This window comes from Narcine bancroftii, chromosome 9 (assembly GCF_036971445.1).
Source record: "Narcine bancroftii isolate sNarBan1 chromosome 9, sNarBan1.hap1, whole genome shotgun sequence".
Classification (NCBI taxonomy): Eukaryota; Metazoa; Chordata; class Chondrichthyes; order Torpediniformes; family Narcinidae; genus Narcine; species Narcine bancroftii.
The window spans coordinates 29,308,232-29,332,238 of NC_091477.1; the positions used below are offsets into that span (position 1 = coordinate 29,308,232).

General features: G+C 41.6%; 1 protein-coding gene across 4 annotated transcripts in view; it reads right to left on the minus strand.

Moving 5' to 3' along the window:
- The window catches only part of LOC138743371 (nuclear factor NF-kappa-B p105 subunit-like), a 53,177-nt gene that overhangs the window by 1,417 nt on the left and 27,753 nt on the right, over positions 1 to 24,007 (minus strand). The window contains exons 6-15 of one of the 4 annotated variants that reach the window (XR_011344837.1): positions 23,328 to 23,426; positions 22,334 to 22,482; positions 19,210 to 19,376; positions 16,205 to 16,363; positions 15,224 to 15,328; positions 14,701 to 14,792; positions 7,882 to 8,020; positions 6,136 to 6,246; positions 5,748 to 5,922; positions 984 to 1,056 (exon numbers count right to left, since the gene is read on the minus strand). Coding sequence is in view for 3 of the 4 variants with exons in the window: in XM_069898651.1 (XP_069754752.1) it covers positions 985 to 1,056; positions 6,136 to 6,246; positions 7,882 to 8,020; positions 14,701 to 14,792; positions 15,224 to 15,328; positions 16,205 to 16,363; positions 19,210 to 19,376; positions 22,334 to 22,482; positions 23,328 to 23,426 (1,093 nt within the window). In the remaining variant the exon portion in view is untranslated. Of the gene's footprint in view, positions 1 to 983; positions 1,057 to 5,747; positions 5,923 to 6,135; positions 6,247 to 7,881; positions 8,021 to 14,700; positions 14,793 to 15,223; positions 15,329 to 16,204; positions 16,364 to 19,209; positions 19,377 to 22,333; positions 22,483 to 23,327; positions 23,427 to 24,007 lie in introns of those variants that run through there. The other 3 variants (XM_069898651.1, XM_069898652.1, XM_069898653.1) reach the window with 3 other exon arrangements.

The following is a 24,007-nucleotide window of genomic DNA, read 5'->3' on the forward strand; positions in this document are numbered from 1 at the left end:
AATGAACGAATTCTTGACCCACTTGTTGAAATGGGTTGCTACAACTGTGTTTATAGTACTCAGTCATTCTTGCATGTATCACAAAAACTTGACATTTATTCTGCATTGCCAAAACGAGTAAGGATTGTTATATCTGGAGGAGACGACTGAAACAAGTCCAACCAGGCTGTTTCAGGAGTCCTTCTGCTACACAAAAATTCCCTCCTGGCATTTATCTCATTGATGAGACTGTAGGGTCACTATCACTCAAAAGAACAACTGTATCCCTCCCTATGCAGCCTCTGTCTCCTCAATGGCAAACAATACCTGGCTGTCAGTCTCCCATGATTACCCAGTAAAATACCGACGCCAGCTGTGCTAACTGTTGGGAATGACACAGGGTTCTTGGTGCAAACTATCCAAGCACCATTTGAAATGGTTTTTTTTGCCAATTTCACCATTTTTTTGCTGGGGAGCTGAAAGGACCAGTGTTTTATCCCACAGAAGATTGATAAAATTTTATCAAGGATAAAAGGGGCATAAAATGATGAAAATATACTGTTGTTATTTCAGACACAAAAATATTATTTAGGAAATTCAATAACAACAAAGAAAACCAACTTGGGATACTGAAGGTGAACATTATTAAATATTCATATGTGGGAAGTTTAATCATGAATGTACCTAGATTGGGATTTACAACTTACCATGGTGTTCAGAGAGTTCTAATATTTGGCTTATTTTCTCTTCCATATTTGAATAATATTAAATTTGATGCTTTTTCCAAGTAGCTATTGAAACTGTGATCAGCTAAGGCAGATCTTAAATCTTACCTGAGATCTAATTCTTATTGTTCCACATATCTGGTCATTCATCATAAAAGTTGCATTGTTACAGTTAGAGAATGAGTAATAAAGCAAGATTTAAATAATATTAAAGGGCATTCATTTATATTTATGGAAGATAAATTTCAGTCATTGGACAGTTAAAATCATTGAACCTCACCTGCAATATTGTCATCTTTGGGTGTATAGGAAGGGAAGGTGAAGAATTCAGGTCTTTTTAAAACTGTCATTTCTGGAACAGATTAAAGCATCTATTAATTATCTGCTTCTCATATGAATATTATATTCTGAATCTTGTAATATATATTTATGTTGTTTTAAGATTTTTGGTAAAAAATGCCAGGTGTGAATCTGTTGAAGGCATTCTTGTCAATATGTTGATAGTGTGGAAGAAATGGTGCATTGTTGGAGATCCCATTGATTAGATTAGATCTCCCTCTGGTGGAATTTGAAATATTCCAAGGGCTTCTTTGAAAACAAGATTGCTATCCTGATCAATATTTATACCTCAATCAACACTATCACTGGCGATTTTCACATTGCTGTTTATAGGAGCTTGCCACGTGAAAATTGAGTGTAATGTTTCCTACACTATAACGCAGTCTACACAACAATAGATTCCCATCATAGAATCTCCATCCAACTCCAGGGGATTGTCATTGTTCTGAAACTGAACTGGGACAAACACATCGATATATGGGCCAAATTAATAAAATAGTGCCTGGTAATTTGGAGTGAGTGACTCACCCTCACCAACCATAAAACGCAAGTTGAGTGGACATTGGCACTCGCTCCACTTTCCTGAAGGAGTCCAGCTGCGCCCAAGATACTGAATTTCACCCAGGACAAAGCAACCCATTCCACTGACTCAACCTCTCCTCTCTAAATATGCAATTCTGCCACACTGACACAGCTCGGCTGATGTGTCCACAAACGATATAGCACGGGTTATTCTGATAGCAATCTTCCAAACTTGTCAAAGGCAGCAGGGATCACCACAGACCAGCAGATTCCCCTCTGAGTTCCCCATTGTCTTGTTCCTGCATCATCCTGGAGTGTATTGACTCTCACTGTTGGAATAGCTTCATAGAAGGGATTGACAATAAATATTGACAATTAGAAGCTGTTCCTGCCAACACTCTGTTAACACTCATACAGTAGGCCAGATGACAAATAGTAATGACAAGATACCATAATTGAAGAAAAATTATCCCTTGACAATGCTTTTAATTGGCATACCCACCTGCGTAATGAAAAACATTACACAGACAGATCTGATGGGGTTGGAGAGTGCCATATGCACTAATTTACAATGTTTTGAATTGAATCTCCTCTGACCAAGTGACCCACATCTTTTGGAATAAAACATATAACTGTGTCTTTATTTGGGCTAATTATAGTGCCAGTTTTCAGTATTCTGGTGATAGCAATTGGATGTTTAGCCACATGAAGCACTTGTCCACTTCTATTTTGTAGTACCATTTAATTCCTATATAATCTTATGAACCAGTTTGAAAATATGTTCTGGTTTGGGGGAGATTACAAATTTGCAGTTGTCAAGGAATTGGATTGCATCATTCTGCAAGGAAATAATAGAATAATATAACAGCAAAAATATTGTTTATTAAAAAAGAAAGACATTCAATGTCACTCATGACTCTGAGATCTACTAAAGTAATGTAGGGTGAATATTCCACTTTTGATAGATAATTCCTGTTGCAATGAGAGAAACATGGCAGCCTATTTGTGAACACACAGAAATGGGAATAATGAGTAGTTTGCTTTTGTGATTTTGATTAAGAGAGATATGTTGGAAAGTACACTAGCAAAATTTCCCTGCACTTGTTCAAAGTGGAACTGTATTCTTTCTTGCACCCTTTTGAGACGACAAACAGACCCTCAGTCTTACCTAAAGGATAAGTACAGCACTCATGTGAATGATGTGCTGGAGTATCAATAAGAGAAGAAAACACCAGAAGAAATTAAGAAATCAGAGGAAGAGTGAGCCATTTGGTGATTATCCTGCTCCACCATTCATTAAGATAATGACCGATCCAGTCTTGCCCTCAACACCATCCTCCAATTCTCTCTCCATTCCTATTCACTTCAACACACAAGATTGAAAAATGACACACAAATCCACAATATTCTGATTTCGAGGGGTATCAAGGAGTCTTGACTAACATCCCATTCTATCAGGAAGCCAATTGACTTAAAACAGGAAAAATGCAGTACTAAGATTGTCTTATCCATGACACTCAGCAAAAGCCTTTTCCATTGTATTTAATTTGATCAGCTGGTTGCAGTTAACATTCCAGCTACCTGTACCTTCACCTTTACTCAGACCTGATTCATCATATACAATAATGCCAGAATGAACAATAAAGCAATATATCCAAAGTAGACCACACACTTCAATGGCAATTTTGTTCATTCAAGCTAAAAATGGTGAATGGATCAAAACAGCATTGTCTACATTAGTTGAATTTCTATGCCATTTAATTTTTCTCTTCCTCTCTCATTCTTTTCCTCTCTTTCAACTTCCCTCCCCCTGTCTTTCAGCAGAGTTGTCTGCACACTATGTTTTTAAATTTCCATTGATCCCTTTTGCTTTGGTCTCCATCCCATTAGGACCTCCAGCGTTACAGGGAGGAGTAGAAAAGGTTTAAAGAGCAGACCAAGTTGTCAGGAGAGAATATCGTCTCCACATCCATCCCATCAAGATCCATCAGAAATATTTCAATCATCACCTTCTAAACTCCAGCGGAAGTGCAAAAGCATTTCAGTCATGTACTGTCCAACCTTTCATGATATGAAATACTGTAGCTAATAGTCTAGACCAGGGGTGTCAAACTCAAATTCACGGAGGGCCAAAATTAAAAACTTGGACTAAGTCGAGGGCCAAACTAAATATTTATTGAAAATTTTCAACAACATCTGCATGTTTTCTCTTCTTTCAACATATGTAATGTTAAACTTTTTCTTATTAAAATAAATGTTTAATAATAGTTTTGGATAAACTCTTTCATTGTCATTGGCCCATTTCCTTTAGCGTCTGAAACCGTGCACATGACGAGTCAATGAGGGATGATTAAAGCAGTGGTCTTCAAACTTTTTCTTCCCATCCACAGACCACCTTAAGCAATCCCTTACTAATCACAGAGCACAATGGCACAGGGACGCGAGTGGAAAGAAAAAGGTTGAGAACTGTTGTACTGTGGTAACTCCACATCTGATTAGGTTAATTGTTAGGCAAGTGGTCAGAGAAGGACCCCCCCCACCCCAAGAAAGGCTTAAATCACAGGAACAAAATAAGCTTCCGTCTCACTGCTCCCAATCTTACACACAGTCCTGATGTGGAATGTGGGGTCGCAGCTCCACGTTCACCCGAGTTCAGGTGCTGTCTGTGTGGAGTTTGTACGCTCTCCCCTTGTCTTGGACCAACAGGTTGGTCGCCTGACGAAGGCACCCGAACCCCCCGTTGAAACGCCGGCGTCCGGGGCAGTGGAGGAATTGGCTGAGAAGAGCGCGTTGCTCCCACCCCCCTCCCATGGTTGGAGAGGGATTAAACTGCGATCTCATGGCGCCAGGCTCGTCTCCAACAAAAGGAGCGGGAGGCAGGGTCCGCCGCGCATGGAGCGAGGGGGAAGACGAGACATTCGGTCCAGCGTCGCCGCTGAAGTGCAGACCCAGCGAGGATGGTCCCCAACTCCAGCCGCGTCTGTGTGTCCGGGAGCCGAGCGGGCTGAGTGCGGCGCTCCGATCCCCGGGATTCGGGACTCTGAAATCCCTCCACACCTCTGGCGTCTTCATTTTCACCTTCAGTGTGCATGCGCTAAACTGGCGCGGCGGCCAGCGGGCCAACTCTAATATATATTTAATATGATCTTGCGGGCCAAATATAATTATATCACGGGCCAAATTTGGCCCGCGGGCCAGAGTTTGATATGTGTGGTCTAGACTCTCATAAACCCTCTCTGCTTCTTTAGTAAAGGGATCACCATTGTAAATGTGGTCTCACCAAGCACCTGAAACATAATCTCTCCATTTTTATATTCAATTTTCCGAGCAGTAGATAGTAACATTTTACCAATGTTCCTCATGACTTTCTGCACACTTGTACTATCCATGGGTGATTCATGCACTCGGACATCAGGATTCCTCTGCAAGCTTTAGATGATGTGCTTCTTTTTTAATTTTTCCCACCAAATGAACAATTTCACATTTTTCCATATAATGCATTTCTTAGCTTGTCCACTTAATTTATCTCTTATACCCCTCTCTTCTCATGTCCCACTAAATTACAAACTCAAAAATTCCTGCAAGTCATTCGAGAGCACTTTAAATATAACAGCTGGATATGTTTCTCTTTGCTGCTGGAATGTCTGATTTCCCTTGTATGATGAGCACCTGTAACATATGGATCATCCTGGCCTATTTGACAAGATGTAATAAATCAGCTGGCACAGGACTGACACCTGCAACTACCTGTTTTCCATGTTTGTGACAATGGAATCTAATTTGATGAGTAACTTGAATTGTTTTAAAAATGTCCAAGTTGTAAGCATATTTGTCATGTAATTTTCAAATAAACAAGCTCTAATTCTACAATTTGTGCCCCCAATTTTTTGTTTGTAAGTATATATGCTGCAGGGCAGGGTCAATGGCCCAAAATGTCTCTTGTAAAGGCGTAATTTTCTGTAGCAATGCTGTCAAATAAAGTTACAGCATTTTGGGAAATATAGAACGATAGCAACAAGCATCAGTTGCACAGAAGGTACTAGATGTAATGAGGGTCAATTCCATGACTGAAAATTCACAGCAACGAACGACACTCCCTGGAGGTACAGATGGAGAGATCGTGGGTGCTCATATAGTATTTTCATTCATAATGTTTCATGGAAGGGAAACTATGAGCTATACCTGCAATATTCAAACTGCAATTTAATTCAGTGTTGTCTAGCAGGGGAGCCCAATGGTAGAATCATTTCCAAAAGAATACAGAGGTCTTCAGTCATATAACAATGAGTAAGATCTTGAAGAATCAACATTTCAAAGGGTTGATGAGAAATTCCCAGAATCATTTATTTCCTTGGTCCTAAAAGAGCAAAGATCTTAACAAGAAAGCTGATTTCAAGTTAGATCAAAATGCCAACAATGAAATGAATCTTGGATAACATACAAGGACTTGACAAAATTTCTACTTTTGCAGCTTAGATATTCCATCATAAATACTACTTTCAGCAAATTGTTATTTCCAATTGGTCTGATTATTGCTGACTTGTTCTTTCATTGTAGTTTATTTACTCACCTCCTCCAAGGCCATCACAATATATTCCCCCATGACCTTCTGCTGTGTCCTCGTAATCATCGGGACATTTTGGGAAAGTCTTTTGCCATTTCTTCTCATTTTTTTTCTTGGCTATTTAAACGATCCAATAAAATAAAGGAAGGAAAAAAATAAAGGGCACGTCTAAATTATCAAGACATTGTTAGAAATGAAAATTTTAATTCATATTGCAAGTCAAAAATTCAAAAACAGTGAATTGACTGTACTTTGCATAGTTTATCTGACTGTCTTTTCCAATGTAGAGAAAATTATGTGCCAATTCACCTGTCATGTTTGGAAGAGTATCAGGTTCAGTGGGTTCACAGAGAGACGAGACTGGACACAAGTATTACAATTACAGGTAACTTTATTGAACACACAGGAGACAAATGGGAGAATGTCAAACGATACTTAATTACCACTAAACAACGACAAAGACATTCACATTGGACCCAGGTTGGACTCCAATACCAGTGGCCATCTCTCTTCTACACACTCAGGCAGGGGCTTCAGCAGACACTCCTGATATCTGTACCTCAGAGTGGAGTTCAGTGTTAAGCAATATACAGTTACTAACACACTCTAACAAGACAGAGACTTAAATGCACAATCCTGGTTTCCTGTACCAACAGGGAAGGTGGGGGTGGGGGGGGGGGGGGAAGGAGCTCTCTGCAAGCACTGATCTATATAGTACTACAGCTCAGCTTGTGTAGTGCACAGTAGTAACCTGGCATGGAGCGATGTCTGGGGCTTGGATAATGGGGCAGAGGATAAGAATGCGCTATGCATCAATGTTTTATATCGTTCCGATCTGGTTGTCTAGCCAATAATCTCCCTAGGCAATTTAAGTTAGCCAATGGCAAGGTGTGCACTAATGGCTGGAGTCCAGCCTTGATTGACAGGTGATGTGACTTCTGAATAAGTTTCAGGCAGGGAGGACACGTGACCACCCGTAATCCACAATATTCCAGTCAGGGAGGCCACGTGTTTCTCCACATTCCACATATAACATCACCATTGTCCTCTTTATTGTTCAGCAACAAAAATTAAAGGTATTTTTGAGTGGATAATAAATATTGCAAAAGGTAAAATGTAAACATTTTAAGAATTGTATTATATAATGCAGCTCAAAATATTTTATAAAATAATTCACTATTTTCTTAAATGAATTTATGATTATTATTCAGTCAATATATTTAATTTATTAATTTGGTGTTGCTTCCAAAATCTCTTTCCACTTTTGCTGATATTGGTACTAATTTAAAAATTGCTTATTGAAACACTATCTCCTTATTTTCAACCAAAGTTGAAGATCAGTTCATTGCAGTTATATCAAGTTTTGTGTAAGGAAGGACATTGGTCTGAAATTCAATTCCATTTCATTACTTCAAACAAGCAGTTCATGAAAGTAAGATGGTACATCAAGAAGAGACAAATATGTTGAGACTTGTGAAGCTTCTGATGACTGATATAAGGCATCCACAAAAGGCATAGAGAAATCCATGATTTAGATAGAAAGAAGAATATCAAAGCAGCTGCTACATTTCTTATAAAAAAACTGCACACTTTACAAACCTTAAATATTTTACAAGAAACCATCAGGAATGTAAATATTGCTTTCATATATTACATTAGGGTTACAAACAGTTTCCTTCAATTACTCTAGAGCTAGACTTAAGAACAAAACAAAATAATTATCTTAATTATAAAGAATGAAATAATACCTACCTTCTTTGTAAGGGTAGTATATAAATGGTTTGGGCTCACTGGTCTCACCATCTGACCTTCTTCGTAATTGGACAAACACTGAGATGGGTTTGGTGATGTGCATATCAAAATATTTTGGTGTTTTGAAAACGATAGCAAACTGAAAACACACAGAGAATTTAGTAATTTATTGTACTGTTCCCTGCAATCAGAATTCTAAAGAACCTCGGGGTTAAAAATTTTAACATGCAGCATGGGTCTCTTATGGCCTAAGAGCCCCCATCTGTGTACAATTGGAATTTGAATTTGGGAGACACACTTGCATTGTATTGTGCGCAGTTCGAGGCATCCAGGGATAGAAAGATGTCATTAAGCTGGAAACCGTGCAGAAAAGATTCACAAGGATACAACCTGGACAATATTATAAGGAGAAACTGGATAGGTTGGGATTTTTTTCTTCTGGAGTGTAGGAGGATGAGTGAACCTTATAGAGGTACATAAAATTATGAGGGATATCAATAAGGTAAATGGTCACTGCCATTTTTCCATAGTAGGGAAGTGTAATATCAGAGGCCATAGATTTAAGGCAAGAGAGAAAAAGATTTAAAGGGATCCTGAGGGTGAATCATTTTCATGAAAATGGGGTTATGTGGGCCAGAAGAACTAGTCAAGGCAGATACAATGATTAAAGGAATTTTAGGCAGGTATATGGATAGAAAATATTTGGAAGGATATGAGTCAAACACAGGAAAATGGGCTTTAGCTGTTGGCCCACTGCTCTGCTGCATGACCAAGGGTCGAAGAAGGGGGATCGAAGGTAAGCCAAGTCTAAATGAAAGGGGAGTGGCTGACTGTAGCAATGCCTGCCCATCCCATAAGAATCTTCTTGGACCAAAAAGTGGTGAAATGATAGTGGAGCAATGTATCTGGGGATCAAGCTTTTCAAAAGTCATTGTGATCTTCCACTTAATGCAGAATCCACTAAGCTATCCAGAAATGTCATGAAGGCATCTATTTGGGTCCTTTCTCAGCTGTTTTGCTGCCCATACATATTAGGGGACATAATACACTTTAATCCAGAGGATCATCCATATATCTGCCACCTTTTTCAAAGGTTATTTTCTAGTTATTTAGTGCATTGATCTCTTGCTAGTCCGAACTATGAGGTGGATGAACAATCCATATAAATCATGGATTTTCAAGCAAACAGGGCTGTTAATTGTGTTCGTTTTCAAATGAAAGGGAAGAATAGTACAACAGGAAAATATGTGACATACTTTAAGTAAGGAGAGAGAGAGAGAGAGAAAGAGAGAGAGAGAGAGAAGCATCTATTGAGAGAAATTATCAATGAACATTTTGGGTCAGAGTCCTTTATGGAGAGTTGAAGATCATCATGTCAATTCATTTGGGGTAGGTATCCTTCTGTGGGAGTTAGAGTGGTTTATAGAAGATGTCTGCAGATAGTCTCTCTCCCGAGATGGAGACGATTCATTCAGTGCAACCTATCTTTCAACAACATACTTGCTGCTTCAAGTTTGCTGCTGAGCTTCTTGATCTTTTCGGTGATTCACATCGGATTGTGACTGAAATTAAAATTCAGGAAGCTTGTTGAGAATCATCTCATGCCTTCAATATTAATCTCTTTCAATTTCATTTGATTTTCTAAGAGTATTTAAATATTTGATCAGATCAGTTTTGCTCAGAGTTTTCATGAAATTCTTTCAATCCTTTCTGAGTTTGGCTCTAATTTTTGAACATCTGATTGCTGGATTCTGCTCCCAACACATCCGCGAGTGACTCCTGGAGAAGGGCGATCAGTCCCTATAGGAGGTCGTGCAGATGGCCCGGGCCAAAAGAACACAGAGGCCTACGCCATGGGCCATGCATGCTCCCCCAACCAGATACACATAATCCCGATGCAATTGGGATTCGGGGCCCCTGATGGCTGCCGGAACTGCCGAGCACATGAGAAGCAACTACTGTGGGCAGAGCAAACTTCCCCGAAAGTACTGCCTTGCATGTAGTGCGAACCTACTCGAACTGCTGGTGGAAAGGGCACTACACAAGGGTATGCCGATTTAAGCCCCCCATGAGCAGCGTTGTGTGCGGCCCGCAACCCGTGCCACTACTGTGGCTCAAGCAGCTCCAGGCGTCACTTCCAGTTGTGGAGAACTGAACTTCCGGGCCCACGTCACGACAAGGAGGGACATCACTGTTGGCTTCACTTCCGGGCCCTACCCCACCATGGGGGAGCCCATATTTGCGATCTCCCGGGTGGTCATCTTGGCGACCGCTGACTCAATGACGTGGCAGCAGTGAGTCAGACAACGAACCAACATTAACCTCGATCATCTTGGACCAGAGTCAACCAGACCAGTTGGGATGGTCCACAATGGACATAGAGATAAATGGTCACACCACGGGTTGCCTGTTTGACACAGGGAGCACCAAGAGTTTCATACACCCATGCACCGCCGAACGCTACTCCCTGACCATGTCCCCTGCAAAGTGTCGGATAGCACTAGCCTCCGAGACCCTCTCAACAGAAATCCGTGGGAAGTGCTACATGAACCTAACCATGGGGGGTGACGAAATACAAAAATTTCAGATCCTTGGTGATGCCCCATCTCTGTATCCCCATCATTTTGGGACTGGATTTCCAGTGCCAGTTAAAAGGGGTACTGATGCAGTATGATGGTCCCCATCCCCTGCTCACAGTCAGGAACGACCAGTACCAGGAGGTCCCGCCCCCCCCTCACCTTTTGGAGAAGCACTACCCACTTGCAGCCTGGCCACCCTATGGGTCCTTCCCTCCCCCCATTGTTCCAGAACCTCACTCCAGACTGTAGGCCAGTGGCCACTAAGAGTAGACAGTACAGTCTGGAGGACAGGGGATTCATTAATTCCAAGATGGAATGGTTGATGAGGGAAAGCATAATAGAGCCCAGTAATAGTCTATGGAGGGCACAAGTGCTGGTGGTAAAGGGGACAGAGAAGAACCAGATGGTGATTGACTACAGTCAAATCATGAAGCGGTTCACTCCACCAGATGCCTACCCCCTGCCTTGAATTGATGACATGGTGAATGAGATTGCAAAATACAGGGTCTTTTCGACCATAGATCTCAAGTCAGCGTACCATCAAATCCCTATTTGCCCAAAGGATCGGCCCTACACAGCATTTTAGGCCAACGGTAGACTGTACCAAAAGGGGTGTCAGTGTTCCAAAGGGAAATGGACCGCAAGGTGGACAACAATGGGTTAAAAGCCACTTAGCCATACTTGGATAATGTCACCACAGGCAGACATGACCAGAAAGAACACAACAACAACCTGTGGAGGTTCTTGGCTACTGTGCAAGCCCTCAACCAAACATACAACCAGAAGAAGTGTGTGTTCAGCACAGAGTGGTTAGCGATCCTGGGGTACGTGGTGGAGCATGGTGTGATTGCCCCTGACCCTGAGCACATGTGCCCACTCCTAGAATTACCTCTACCACAGAATCCCAAGGTTTAAAAAGGTGCCTGGGGCTCTTTTCGTATTACGCACAATGGGTCCCAAACTATGCCGACAAGGCCCCACCCCTAGTGAAAACCCCGACCTTTCCCCCTTTGGTGGAGGACCAAAAGGCCTTCGAGAGCATCAGGGATGAGATCACCAAGGCAGGAATGCACGACATCGACGAGATGTCCCATTCCAAGGGGAGAGTGATGCCTCCGACTTCTCCCTGGCTGCCACACTGAACCAGGCAGGCCAGTGGCATTTTAATTTTGTGAACCCTGCAGGGCCTTAAACGCAGACACTCTGCCGTGGAGAATGAGCCACAGGCTACAGTGGGGGCGGTGCACTACTGGAGAAACTACTTGGCTGGCAGGCCATTCACCCTGCTGACAGACCAGAGAACTGTTGCCTTTATGTTTAATAACAAATAGTGGGGCAAAATTAAGAATGACAAGATCATGCGTGGAGAATTGAGCTGTCCACCTATAATTATGAGATCTTCTACCAACCGGGTAAGCTTAATGACCCCCCCCCCCCCCCCTCCACCCTGATGTGCTGTCCAGAGGAACATGCGCCGGGGTGCAAGTAGATCCCCTGCACGCCCTCCACGATAGCCTCTGCCATCCTGGGGTCACAAGACTCTACCACTTTGTGAGGGCCCGTATCCTTCCCTACTCAGTGGAGAAAATCAGAGAGCTGAAACGCAATTGCCCAGTCTGTGCAGAATGCAAGCTGCAGTTTTACAGGCCAGAGAGAGCCCATCTCATCAAAGCCACTCAACCCTTTGAATGCCTCAGTGTAGACTTCAAGGGGCCCCTACCGTCCACAAACCAGAACATCTATTTCCTGAACATTGTGGATGAATACTCGTGCTTCCCATTCACCATTCCCTGCCCAGCCATGACCACAACCAAGGTCATTAAAGCACTCTGCACCATATTCTGTTCGGGTACCCCACATAGGTGCATAGCAACCAGGATTCAGCGTTCATGAGTGACGAGCTGTGATGTTACTTCTTCTCCAGGGGCATAGTAGAACCACCAGCTACACCCCTAGGGAATGGTCAGATCGAGAGGGAAAATGGCACCATTTGGAGGGCAATCCTGATGTCCCTAAAGGCGAGAGGGGTGACTGTGTCCCAGTGACAAGAGGTACTTCCAGAAGCTCTGCATGCCACCAGGTCCCTACTCTGTACCGGTACAAATGTAACACCCCATGAAAGATTGTTCTCTTTCACAGGAGGTCAGAGTCAGGAACCACGCTGCTGGTCTGGCTGTCAGCCCCTGGGCCATGCTCCGGAAGCACATTAGAACCCACAAGGTGGACTAACTCACTGGTGGAGGAAGTGCACCTCCTGCATGTGAAACTCCAGTATGTGCTGGTAAAGTTCTCAGATGGACAGGATGACACAGTGTCCATTTGGGACCTGGTACGAGAGGGAATCTCAGCATGGGAGGTGCACCCTTTACCCTTAGGCAGTGACCAGCTAACCCCAGGGACCACCCAGGTTGAAGACATAGAGTTCCTACCCCCAGCATGGCGCCCCAAATGTTTCTGCCCGCTGGAGGGTTTCCCTCCCCAGTTACTAACCCCCCCCCCCCCCCCACTCCCATGGATCTGGGAGACACAGACACGGTTCAGCCCTTCAACAGCCAGCCCAGTGATCGAGCCATCGAGCTGCCGGAGCAAGAGGCACAGTCAACAGGACTGCAGAGGTCCCTGATGCGTAAAACCACTGGAGAGACTAAACCTGTGAGCATTACTGTGCAACTCATGGACCGTAAAGACAGGGCTCCGCATCACCTCATTGGATTCTATCTAAAAAGGAAGGGTGAATGTGGTGGAACATGGTATTGCGAGCACATTCCCCATTGAGCTGGGCAGGCTGGCCCACCTGCAGAACTGGTAGCCCCTCCCCCTAAGACCCCTAATAAATGCCGAGAGCCCTAGTCTCCTCCCCCATACCTGCCCTTGGACTTGAGCCTGCAGCGTGCTGAGGCTTGCTTGGATCTTTAGATCCAATGGTTCCATATTATTCCATCACACGTTCATCAAAGATAACACCTATTCTCCCAAGCAGTGTTACCATATTAACTACTGCAAAATAGGCACCATGCCTGATTTCCCCCAAAAGATTCTCCTTCTTGCTCACCTGAATGACTATATTTTGTTCATGATATTCCTTCTTGTTAGTTTTCTGATGTTTTTTTTTATCAGGGAGAACAGGCTTATTTTTCTAAAGTGGGTACTAAAGGTCCCTTGCATTTTGTCATGGGAACTGAGGAATCCGACATACATTATTTGTGTGCATTTTTCCATATGACCTGTGGTGTTTGCCAATTCTACTTTTTTGAATCCTGTATCAACCTGCTGCATTTTCCTATTAATTATTAGTATAGACTAATTAGTATTGACCACCGCCAGTGGGCTGATCTCACCTCCAACCGTGCATCTTGGCGCCTCACAGTTCGGCGGGCAGCAACCTCCTTTGAAGAAGACCGCAGTGCCCACCTCACTGACAAAAGACAAAGGAGGAAAAACCCAAAACCCAACCCCAACCAACCAATTTTCCCTTGCAACCGCTGCAACCGTGCCTGCCTGTCCCGCATCGGACTTGTCAGTCACCAACGAGCCTGCAGCAGACATGGACATACCCCTCCATAAATCTTCATCCGCGAAGCCAAGCCAAAGAAAGGAGACTAATAATAATACAGAACAGATTCTCACACATCGTCATTGGTAGTGTATTATTTGGGGTCTTATTAAACTGCGCAGTGAAGTTCTGAATAAACTCAAATAAATAAAGAAGCTTCAAGGAAACGTTGATAGTGTAAGGTAAAACATCATGAGATGGGAATGTGTAAGGAGTTACCCTGTGCAGGGCTGTAACAAGAAGGGGAGGTGTCCTTGTACTCCTGTTAGGTAAAACATCATGAGATGGGAATGTGTAAGGAGTTACCCTGTACAGGGCTGTAACAAGATGTGAATGCATCCTTGTACTTACAAGATAAGAGAGACATTGATGGATTGAGAGGCAGGAAGCTAGCAGGGAAAGGATAGCAACAGTTTTAGTCATTGGACAAGTAATGATATGATGATGTTCTAAGCACGTATCCAAGGGTATAAAAAATCACCATTTTGCTGATAACGGCAGAATGCATTCTCCGACTAACATGGTTAGTTGCAAGTGTTACAATCCGGTAATAAAGAACAAAGAACCCTGATTTTGACTCAGCCTGGTGTTTGTCTCACTCATTCATGAACAAAGCAGACCTAATAATAGCTAACTCTTAACTGCAAGCTGAAGCATGGTTACTGAGGAAAGGATCAGAGTTTCTACCTGTCTATGAACATCAGCAGAACCAAATTTTCCAAATGCCTCCCAAATGTTCCCACTTTCATCCTCCTGATAGAACCGGACCTGAATATCATCTGAGGAAAGGAGACAATTAATCAGAATTTGGTAATAAAAGAGTTTCCTTCTTTTAATTTATTTTGGCTTATGTGTAATTGTGAATAAATAACCTTTCAAACAATAGCATTTCATAAAATTAACCTAATAATTATGAGAAACACATTTAAAAAAAAAGTAAAATAATTTTAAAAATGTTTAATCCAGATGACGTTGAATAATAAAAATGTAACCAGACAGAATGGAGGTGACTGTAATACCCTACCAACCATAATTTTTATGTAACGATCTTCTGCAAAACATTTTTCTCAAGGAATGTAGTTTCTGATAATTCTCCTCTTAAAATAAAATGTTTTTACTCTGAGTATATTGATGTTTTTGCTGCACAATAGCCATATTTACCCGTTTTATGTTACGTTAACAACTCAATAAACCCCCTGCTATTATTTACCTTTTTGTACTTTATCACACAGCAGAAAGACTTCATCCCCACCCACCACGCTCCCAGCAGTTTTGGCCATTCTTACTATTCTCAAACTTGATGCATTGGGTGCTTCTATGAAAGGAAACACAGCATTCAATACTTACTCAATGTAAACTCTCCCTCTAGATTATTTTTAGTGACAATACATTAATGCAAAAAAGAACAGTATGTTTAAATTACATTAAAAGTTTGATTTCATTAGTTTGGAGGAAGAAATGGTGAAACCTGCATCTGGTGTATTTCTGTTGTGCTAAATCATTTGAGGGTAACATTGATAGGAAGCGCAATGGATGTGTATGATTTTTGGAGTTTTACCCATTCTACCTTTGCTAGTCCATAAGGCTTGATAAGGTTGGAACCATATTTGATGTGAGTCTAATTAATTTTCAGAAAACTTCTCATTGAAGAGAAGCAATCCAAAGCAGTTTGAATATGGGCACAGTCATCTCTTCGAGTATAAAACTAAGAAATAAAATGACCAGACCTCTTAGGATATTCATCAATCTCAGTCATGGCAGCAAAGCACCTTGGTACTAGTCCATCTTTGCTGATAACAGTTGGAAAAGGTGCTTCTGTTATTTGAACAGGTACAAAACATCATGACCAGCTACTTAGATAATTCTTTGCTGGAATAGCAGTGTCCGAGCACACTTCAAGAGCTAAAGCAATAGATCTACAGTTTCTGTCTTGTATGAAAACCCACACATTCACAAGGATAATATCTGCCATTACTTAAGGTATGATCAAACTTATTTAGCAAATATATTTTTTCACTATCACTATTTAAATTGCCCAGATCCACACATTCCTTATTGATCAAATGATTAAATGTAACAAGTTGGATTAAAAATTCTGATTAATTATCAAACTTTTATTCTGACTATATGGTCAAAAGCAATAATTTAAGATAAAAATATAACTTCATTTTTCCATGGAAAATGTACTTACTGCTGTCATAAATGGGATCCGATATAACTGAGCTCAGTCTATGCGTGAACTTTCCATCACTCCCTGAAAGGTATGGAGTAAACATCAGACGGACAACACTGAGATCCATGTACTTTGTTTGGTTCTGGGCTTCCCGATGAATTCTCTCTTTGTCTTCTTCTAAAATTGGAAAAGGATTGGCATTGCATTATCTTTTATGTTTGCTCTATTACACCATGAGTTTGCACTATTACATATGAGAATGATGAGTTGCCATTGTTGGGCCACATCTGCTTCAGTTAGACCTGCCCTTGACATGGAACTCTGGCCTCATATTTGGTTTTCATGAAGGCCATATCAGAGCAGCATAATGTGGACAGTAAGTCGAGGATTGTCATACCTTTCCCCCACCTGAAAATCCTGAAATATTTGCACATAAGTAACAGTGAATGTCATTAGCTGAAATATACCGGTAATATCAAATCAAGGTCCAGACGCCAATAATATGGACTATATTGTAAAGTTCAGAATGTTTTGGTTTCCTCATTGATTTTTACAATGGTGATGGGAAGCAAATGATTTTAAAAGTTGGCAGTAAAAGAAATATTTTCTCATGTCAATAGAGTTTGTCGGGAATACCTGCCATCAATTTCTCTGACACTGGTTGGGCAGTGAAATGCTTTTGTCACAGATAAGAAACTCTCAAACCAATGACAAAACAAAAAGGATTTGTATGCAATTAACAATATGTGGTGAAAATTGTGGTTACTTAGTAATTAAATCTGGTTCAGACAATTCAAATTAACCTCAAAGAATAAGAACTCTATCCAGTCAATAAGAACTCATTTTCTTAGTCTCTTTTGACATCTATTCAATATCAGTGTCAGGGAAGATCGTTGTCAACTAAGGCTAGCACTTTCCTCAATCTTCCTTGGTGCAATTCTGTAACTCACTTCCAACAAGGCCCCAGTTGAATGGAACTAATCTGCAGGATTTATAGGAAATTGTATAGATGGCAGCGCTGCCAGAGTTGATCTAATGGCAGCACTGCCACTGGTGTGGACACACGGAGAGCGGGCAGCGGAGTCACAAATGCCAAGTCCGACTGCCATCAGTTCCAACAGGCTTTAAACAGCCTGTAAATGGAGCCTACGGTTGTTTTATTTTAAAAAACACGGGGTCTGCACCCAAAACAGCAGCGTATAAGATTGACAGCAGTCATGAGGGATTACCGACTCTGGGGACGCAGATGACTGGTGCAGGGCATGAGAAAACAAGGAGACCACCCACCCTCACCAATTTGAAAAGAAGCAAAGGAGATATCTCATGGGATGGTGACCACAGCAGTAGACCCGTGAGGGGCTAGGAGGCTAAAAAACACACAGGCTGTTGGTGACTCGAGGTGAGGAACCCATGCAGGCTGTGAGCTGCTGGCAATTGTGGTCGAGTGATTCATACCAGGCTGGGGACTGTTGGAGACTGGCTGAAGGGGCACCAGGTATTGGAACTGGGATGTGACAGGGTGCTGAATGGCACCTGACCATGTCGGAGGTTCGGATATGGAGCTCGGGTTGATGATGGTTTGGAATAGACTCTGTGTGGCTGCAGGGGTTGCAGGAGTGCTAGAGGTGAATCCATGAACACACTGTGACTCTGAGGGGACTCTCTCTTGTCTTTCTCTGACTATAAGAAGCACTTCATGCAATTTTTGCTGATGGCAAATCTGTTTGGTTTATGGCAGATGAAAGCAAATTTTATGTAATATTGCACTGTCTTTATTACATAACAATAAATTGAATCTTGAATCTTGACACTCCAGAAATAATATCACTTTAAATGCATAACTCAAACTCAAGAACAAAAATTACAACTGCAGCGCCAGGTCATCTTGCTTACTGAAACACCTGAGGATGGGTTTTGCACCCAAAATTCAACCTGCCCCCACTGTACATCATCAACAATAAAGATTCACACAAAGTATTTACCTCTCCCCACAAACTGGGAGCTGCCTATTAACAAAGACAGACTGATGCTGACATTTACCTGGGATGGTCTTTGATGCACCAGTGCAGCTTTGGCCAGCTGGAGAAAAGGATGTTTCAAGGTCAAGATCTCAAACCTAGTACAAAAATAATGTTCTACTTGGCAGCAGAGATGCCTGACCTCCCGAGTGCAGCTCTTTCAAGGTACTGGAGAAATTTCACTGAAGATGCCTTCACAAAATCCACTGGAATTATGAATGAACCTGTCCCAGACAGGTATGCCCAGTTCTGAGGTCTTAATGACTCTCAGTGAGCTCCTTTGAGCAGGTCAACCATTTCCATGATCAATGCCAAACACCTGATGCAGACACTGTCTATCGAGTTATGGCACAGGAAGGAAGAGGTTATAAGGTGAACAAAATGACTCAAAATGTGACATCTCCACCAGCTGCTGAGCAACACTGGAAGAAGCATTCTAGATGATGTTGTGAACCTCGAATCCATGTGCAGGGAGTACTTGGATGTTCTGTATAAAGTCTTGGAAGAAACCTACTCCCTCCCAAGCTCTGCACCTACCCACTCCTGCCCCATCTGTAGAAGGGTCTGGGATTCATGCATTAGCTTCAATTGTCACAGAATCCCTGGAACCTCAGTAGAAGCAAATCATCAATTTTGAGGGAGTGCCAAAGAAGAAGAGACAGCATATTGAGTGCTAGTAGTAACGGATGTAATAAATATCCAAAGCATACCGGAACAGAATTGAGACCCTGAAATGAGAAGCTCAAATCTTCATTATTATTGGCAAAATGAGGCATTGGCATATAATTGATCTGAATTCTGGAACTCCCTGCTAAACAGATCTCTTGGATTACCTTCACCTTCTACACTGCAATGACTCGAGGTGACTCAACAGTACCTTCTCAGGCAATAACATTGCTCTTGGAAGTGACACCCACAATTTTGTGAATGATTAATCCAGAACAAACGGGGTTGATTTATATTTGAATACTTGATGAACAATTCAATGTAATAATATTAACTCACTTTGCAGTTCTTTCTGTTGCAATTCTACTCCATCTTCTCCTTCTTCTTCCTCAGAAAGTGAATTATTCCCATTTTTGAGATCTGACAGCCATGATTTAATCAGCTGCTCTTCTATAATTGCTGCTACATCCTTCTTTGGAACATGAAGGATCCCTAGGTTGGGAAAGCTAAGCAGACAATATATTTGTCGATTACCTTCACAGAAGGATTTTGATAACTTTATGTATGATGTTCAACGAGGTAAAGTGTTGCGTAAACAACATACACCCATTTAATCTCCACCTTAACCCTAATGCTGATCATGAGGAGAGTTGATCTCAGTTGCCAATTCCACACCGTGTGGCTGTCAGGTTTTCCTGTGCGACCCCTGGCAGGAACTGACATTTTTTTCCTTTCAGGATGGCGTTCCCTGCTGACAAGTACAAGTTCTCACAAGACAGCAGGTGCATTTGCTGCATTCAACTTGACATTCAGCAATACAAGAATCATTTTTTCAGGAATGAGAGAATGTTGCTTTTGAATGGCACTAAAGGAATGTCAGGGAATCGGAGGAATGCTCCCAGAGGACGGGCATGCTGGTGTAGAATAGTGACCTCGTGGCATGTTCTGCATGCATTGGGGAGCTGCAGGGACCCTCCAGAGTTGCTGTCATGCATTCCTGGCAAGACATTGACAGGGAGGTAAGAACATGTCTACAGCCATGTGATGATGATGGCAAAGAGGATTAAAAGACAAAAGGAAGGAAAGGAGCGGAAATGGATTGGAGAATGAAAGGACCTGAAGTTTACCTGAATTTGGAACATTCAGTGATTATGCTATTAGCCTGTGAAATATGAGGTGTTGTTCCTCTGGTTTGTGTTAGGCCTCACCCTGGCAAAGGAAAAATCGAGGATGGACATGCCATACACATTTCAACCACTGGATACCCCAACTTTTGTTCCATCTGGCTTTCTCCTCTTTCCTAATTGTTCCCATTATCACCTTCTCTAGTTATTAGATTCCAACACTGGTAGCTTTTGTTTCTATTTATCACACTCCACCAGCTGAATCATCCTCCATCATCTCCTTCACCCCTTCCCAGTTCACCAATCCCACTCTGCTTCTTATACATCAGACTTGATGAAGGGTTTCAACCTAAAATGCCAACAAGTCCTTTTCCCTCAGTGATCTTCCTCAACCCACTGATATCCTCCAAGAGATAGTTTTTTTTTGTGTTGTTTGATGCTGGCTCTTTAAATAGGAGTTTTAGAGTAAACAGGATTTGTAAAAGCTAAATCTCACAGTTGTCATTATTCAGACTGGTATGGTGGAAAATCTCCATTTTGCAGTACTGTACTCTTAACATCATCAGGAAACTCTACGCTTAAAAATAAGACCACGGGAAAATTAAAATACTGCCATAAAAAAGGACCAAGTGCTGAGTCACCCTGAAATGTCTGCAAAATTGCTTAAGTCTGGTTTAACCCAATGCTCAACAACACAAAATGGTTTTATCTTTGAGTTGCATGAACACATTTCTCACCTCAAAAATTTCAGTTTCACCTCTGCTGCTTTAACCAAAGAATGAGGAAGTGTATCTGTGAAGCTTTTGAAGATAGAAAGCAGTTCACATTGAGAGTACAAGTTCAATTTTAATCATAAATAGAGCAATTTGGTTGACTTCAGCTTTGGCAGAGACACATTTAGGGCAGTGGTGGATCAGGCATCTATTAACCTCCAACATCCTCATCTACCTCGTCCAGTAACACTTTGTAAAAAGAATAAAAGGGCAGTCAATCTCATTCCAGCAGAATTGAACACCAGTCCCATCTTTGACTGACCTGTAGGATGTCAATTTGTTTGGACATGCTTGGGCACCTCTTACACACCATGTTAATTCCAATACACAGTGTAAAATGGCTCTAAATTCAAACTCTTTTGGCTTCTTGGGGACTGGTTAGATTAACATTGTTTCCTGGTAATGACCAGATAGCAACAACATTTTACTGCCTTGACCTGCATAGGTTTTAAAAACATATTTAAAATTTGTATTTCAATATTGGAGATGTAGCATTGAAAATACACAACTTATCAAAATTCTTTTGCACTTGCTATTCCTGCAGATGCTATTGTGATTTGTTATGTGAAGTAAAACACACAAGTCTGCAGATGTTGTGATTGTAGTAAAAGCACAGAAATGCTGGAGGATCTCAGCAGGACTCGGAGCAGTTGCAGGGGACAAAGATATATAACTGACGATTTGGGCCTGAGCCCTTCTTCAAGGTATGAGTAAAAATTAAAAGAAAAGGCAGGGGGAGGAGTATAGACCAGCTGACAAAATGTGCTAATTGGTTAAGGATAGGAGGACAGGAGAGAGGAAAGGTGAGAATTAATTTGGGGAAGGGGGGGTTTCTGTGAGTGCAGAGCTGAGGGAAAGGAGACAGAAGGTAAAAGGAAGAGAGAGAGAGAGAGAGAGAGAGAGAGAGAGAGGAAAGGAGACATAGGAATAGATGGGGGAGGGGTGAGCTAATGGAAACTGGAGAAGTCGATGTTAATATCATTTGACTGGAGGGTTCCCAGACAGAAGATGAGGTGTTGTTCCTCCAACTTCCAGCTGGTCTCAGTTTGGCCATACATGAGACCATGGACAGATATGTCAGCAAGGGAATAAGGTGAGGAGCTGAAATGGGTGGCCACTGGAAGATCCCTGCTATTGCGCCAGACAGAGCTGAGATGTTCAAATAACCAACCTCCAAGAGACTTTCCATAGTTGCAGGGTGCCCAGATGGAACACATCATATCCTCATCTATCCCTATGTCTTCTTTCCTCTTGCTTTGTTTCTCTCTTCCTTTTTCCCCCGTCTCCTTTCTCTCATGTCTATACTTGCAGAAATCTCTCCTCCCCAATCAATTCTCACCTTCCCTCTCTCCTGTCCTCTTATCCTTATCCAATAAACACCTTTGTCTATTGGTCTGTACTCCTCCCCCCTGTCTTTTCTTTTAATTAAGGTATGGTTTTCACTCATACCTTGAAGACGCTGCAAGACCTGCTGAGTTCTTCCAGCATGTGTTATATTTATGCACAATTCAAGTTCTAAGCTAAATAAGCTGGATCTGAAATAAAGTTCTGGAATGTGTTTCCTACCTGGCTGTCATGTCCTCAGAATCTATTTGGACCACACAGATTCCATTTTTACATTGTCTTCCTACCAGGCTGTGCACATGCAGAAGGGGAGGTTCATCAATTGTAACCAACTGCACTACGACTTTGGCAGGTCCTATGTAGTTGTGGATCTGTAAATTTTAAAAAGGTAAAGATTTTTGATAATTTTATTTTACATGGTCTGAAGAAAGATAAAACAAAAAAAGGAATTAGATATTCTTTTTAATAAGACTGCAAGGATATGTGAAATTAATTTAACAACATGTGAGCAGAGATTATATTGGTCTGGATCATATACAAAATAGCTGTCTCTCACGTATGGCCGACACTTGATGTGCTAACATTTTGTGGTATTGGGGCTCACCACGCTGGGTCTCTATGCCATGTGTGGTCCTTGTGATCCACATGTAATGATATGGCCTCATATGGTGGAAGTTGAGCTTCAGTCATTGATCTGCCCTAGTGGCATTCTGTGAATGGGCTTTTCAGCAAACTTTAAATGTAACCGATCATCAGAGACGTACGTAAATAATTCAAGCATAGGGGAGACATGGAGGGATACAGGTGTATAGTTCCATAAAAGGTGGACAAGATGAGTTGGAACGAGTGTGGTTATCAGGAGCTAGAGAGTTGGAGGGGAGTGTGGGAATGGGGTGCAGAGTTGGAGGGAAACAAGCTCCTGGCATGTAATTTGTCAGGCCTTTGCATAATCAACATGTCTCAATAAGATGACATTTAATTCTTCTAAAGGGCAATATGTGGAGTTATTATGGGATTGGGAGATTCATCTTGCATAAAAATTCATTCTACTCCTCGTGTTAAAAATGAAGATTTCAGTCAACCCAAAATTTGTGTTCATTATGTAAATTTGTTCTAGGTTTTAATGAACAATTCATACTGTTATGTTATAAAAACAAAATGTTTGAAGAGATTTAGAAGATTATTCAGGGATAGTAGTATTATTTACATCACCTACCTTCACTGTTGGAAATGATTTTTTGTTCTTTTCACTTGAAACCCCAGGTAAGCCACCATGAGATGGTCCTTCACATCCGTAACGAAACCGAAAGCCTCGCTTCGAAACAGAAATACAGCAAACTAATTATGCTGTTTCTAAGTGAATGTAAAACACCTAACTATTAATAAATATTAAACTATGGTTAACCAGAAATATCAGCTAATATTGGGCTTCGTAGAAGAATACAGGAGATCAAGCATTGAGTTTAAAGCAGGAACAGGAAAGATAATTAATGAAAAGTATACAATGCTGTAAGGATTAGTGGCAGGGCAAAGAAAGACATTTTAAAAAAAACATTCCATACAAGTTCTGTGGAAGAGCAAAAGCAATCCATTCAGTCCCACTTCTCTGCCTTCTCACTATGTCACTGTACATTCTTTTCTTTCAATTAATTATTCAGCAATCTTTTAAATGCCGCAATGGACTCTGCCTCTGTTGCATTCTGGTTCCAATTACTTATTACATGTGAAATCTTGCAATGATTTTGATTCTTTACCATTCACCTTTATTCTATGTCATGCTAAGGAAAACCGTGGTCCCTTAGAGGATTTAACTTGGGATGGGGAAAAAGGAAGTGACAGAGACTTTGAATGGTCTCCACAGTGGAAGACACTGAAAATATCTCTATACCAGTAGAA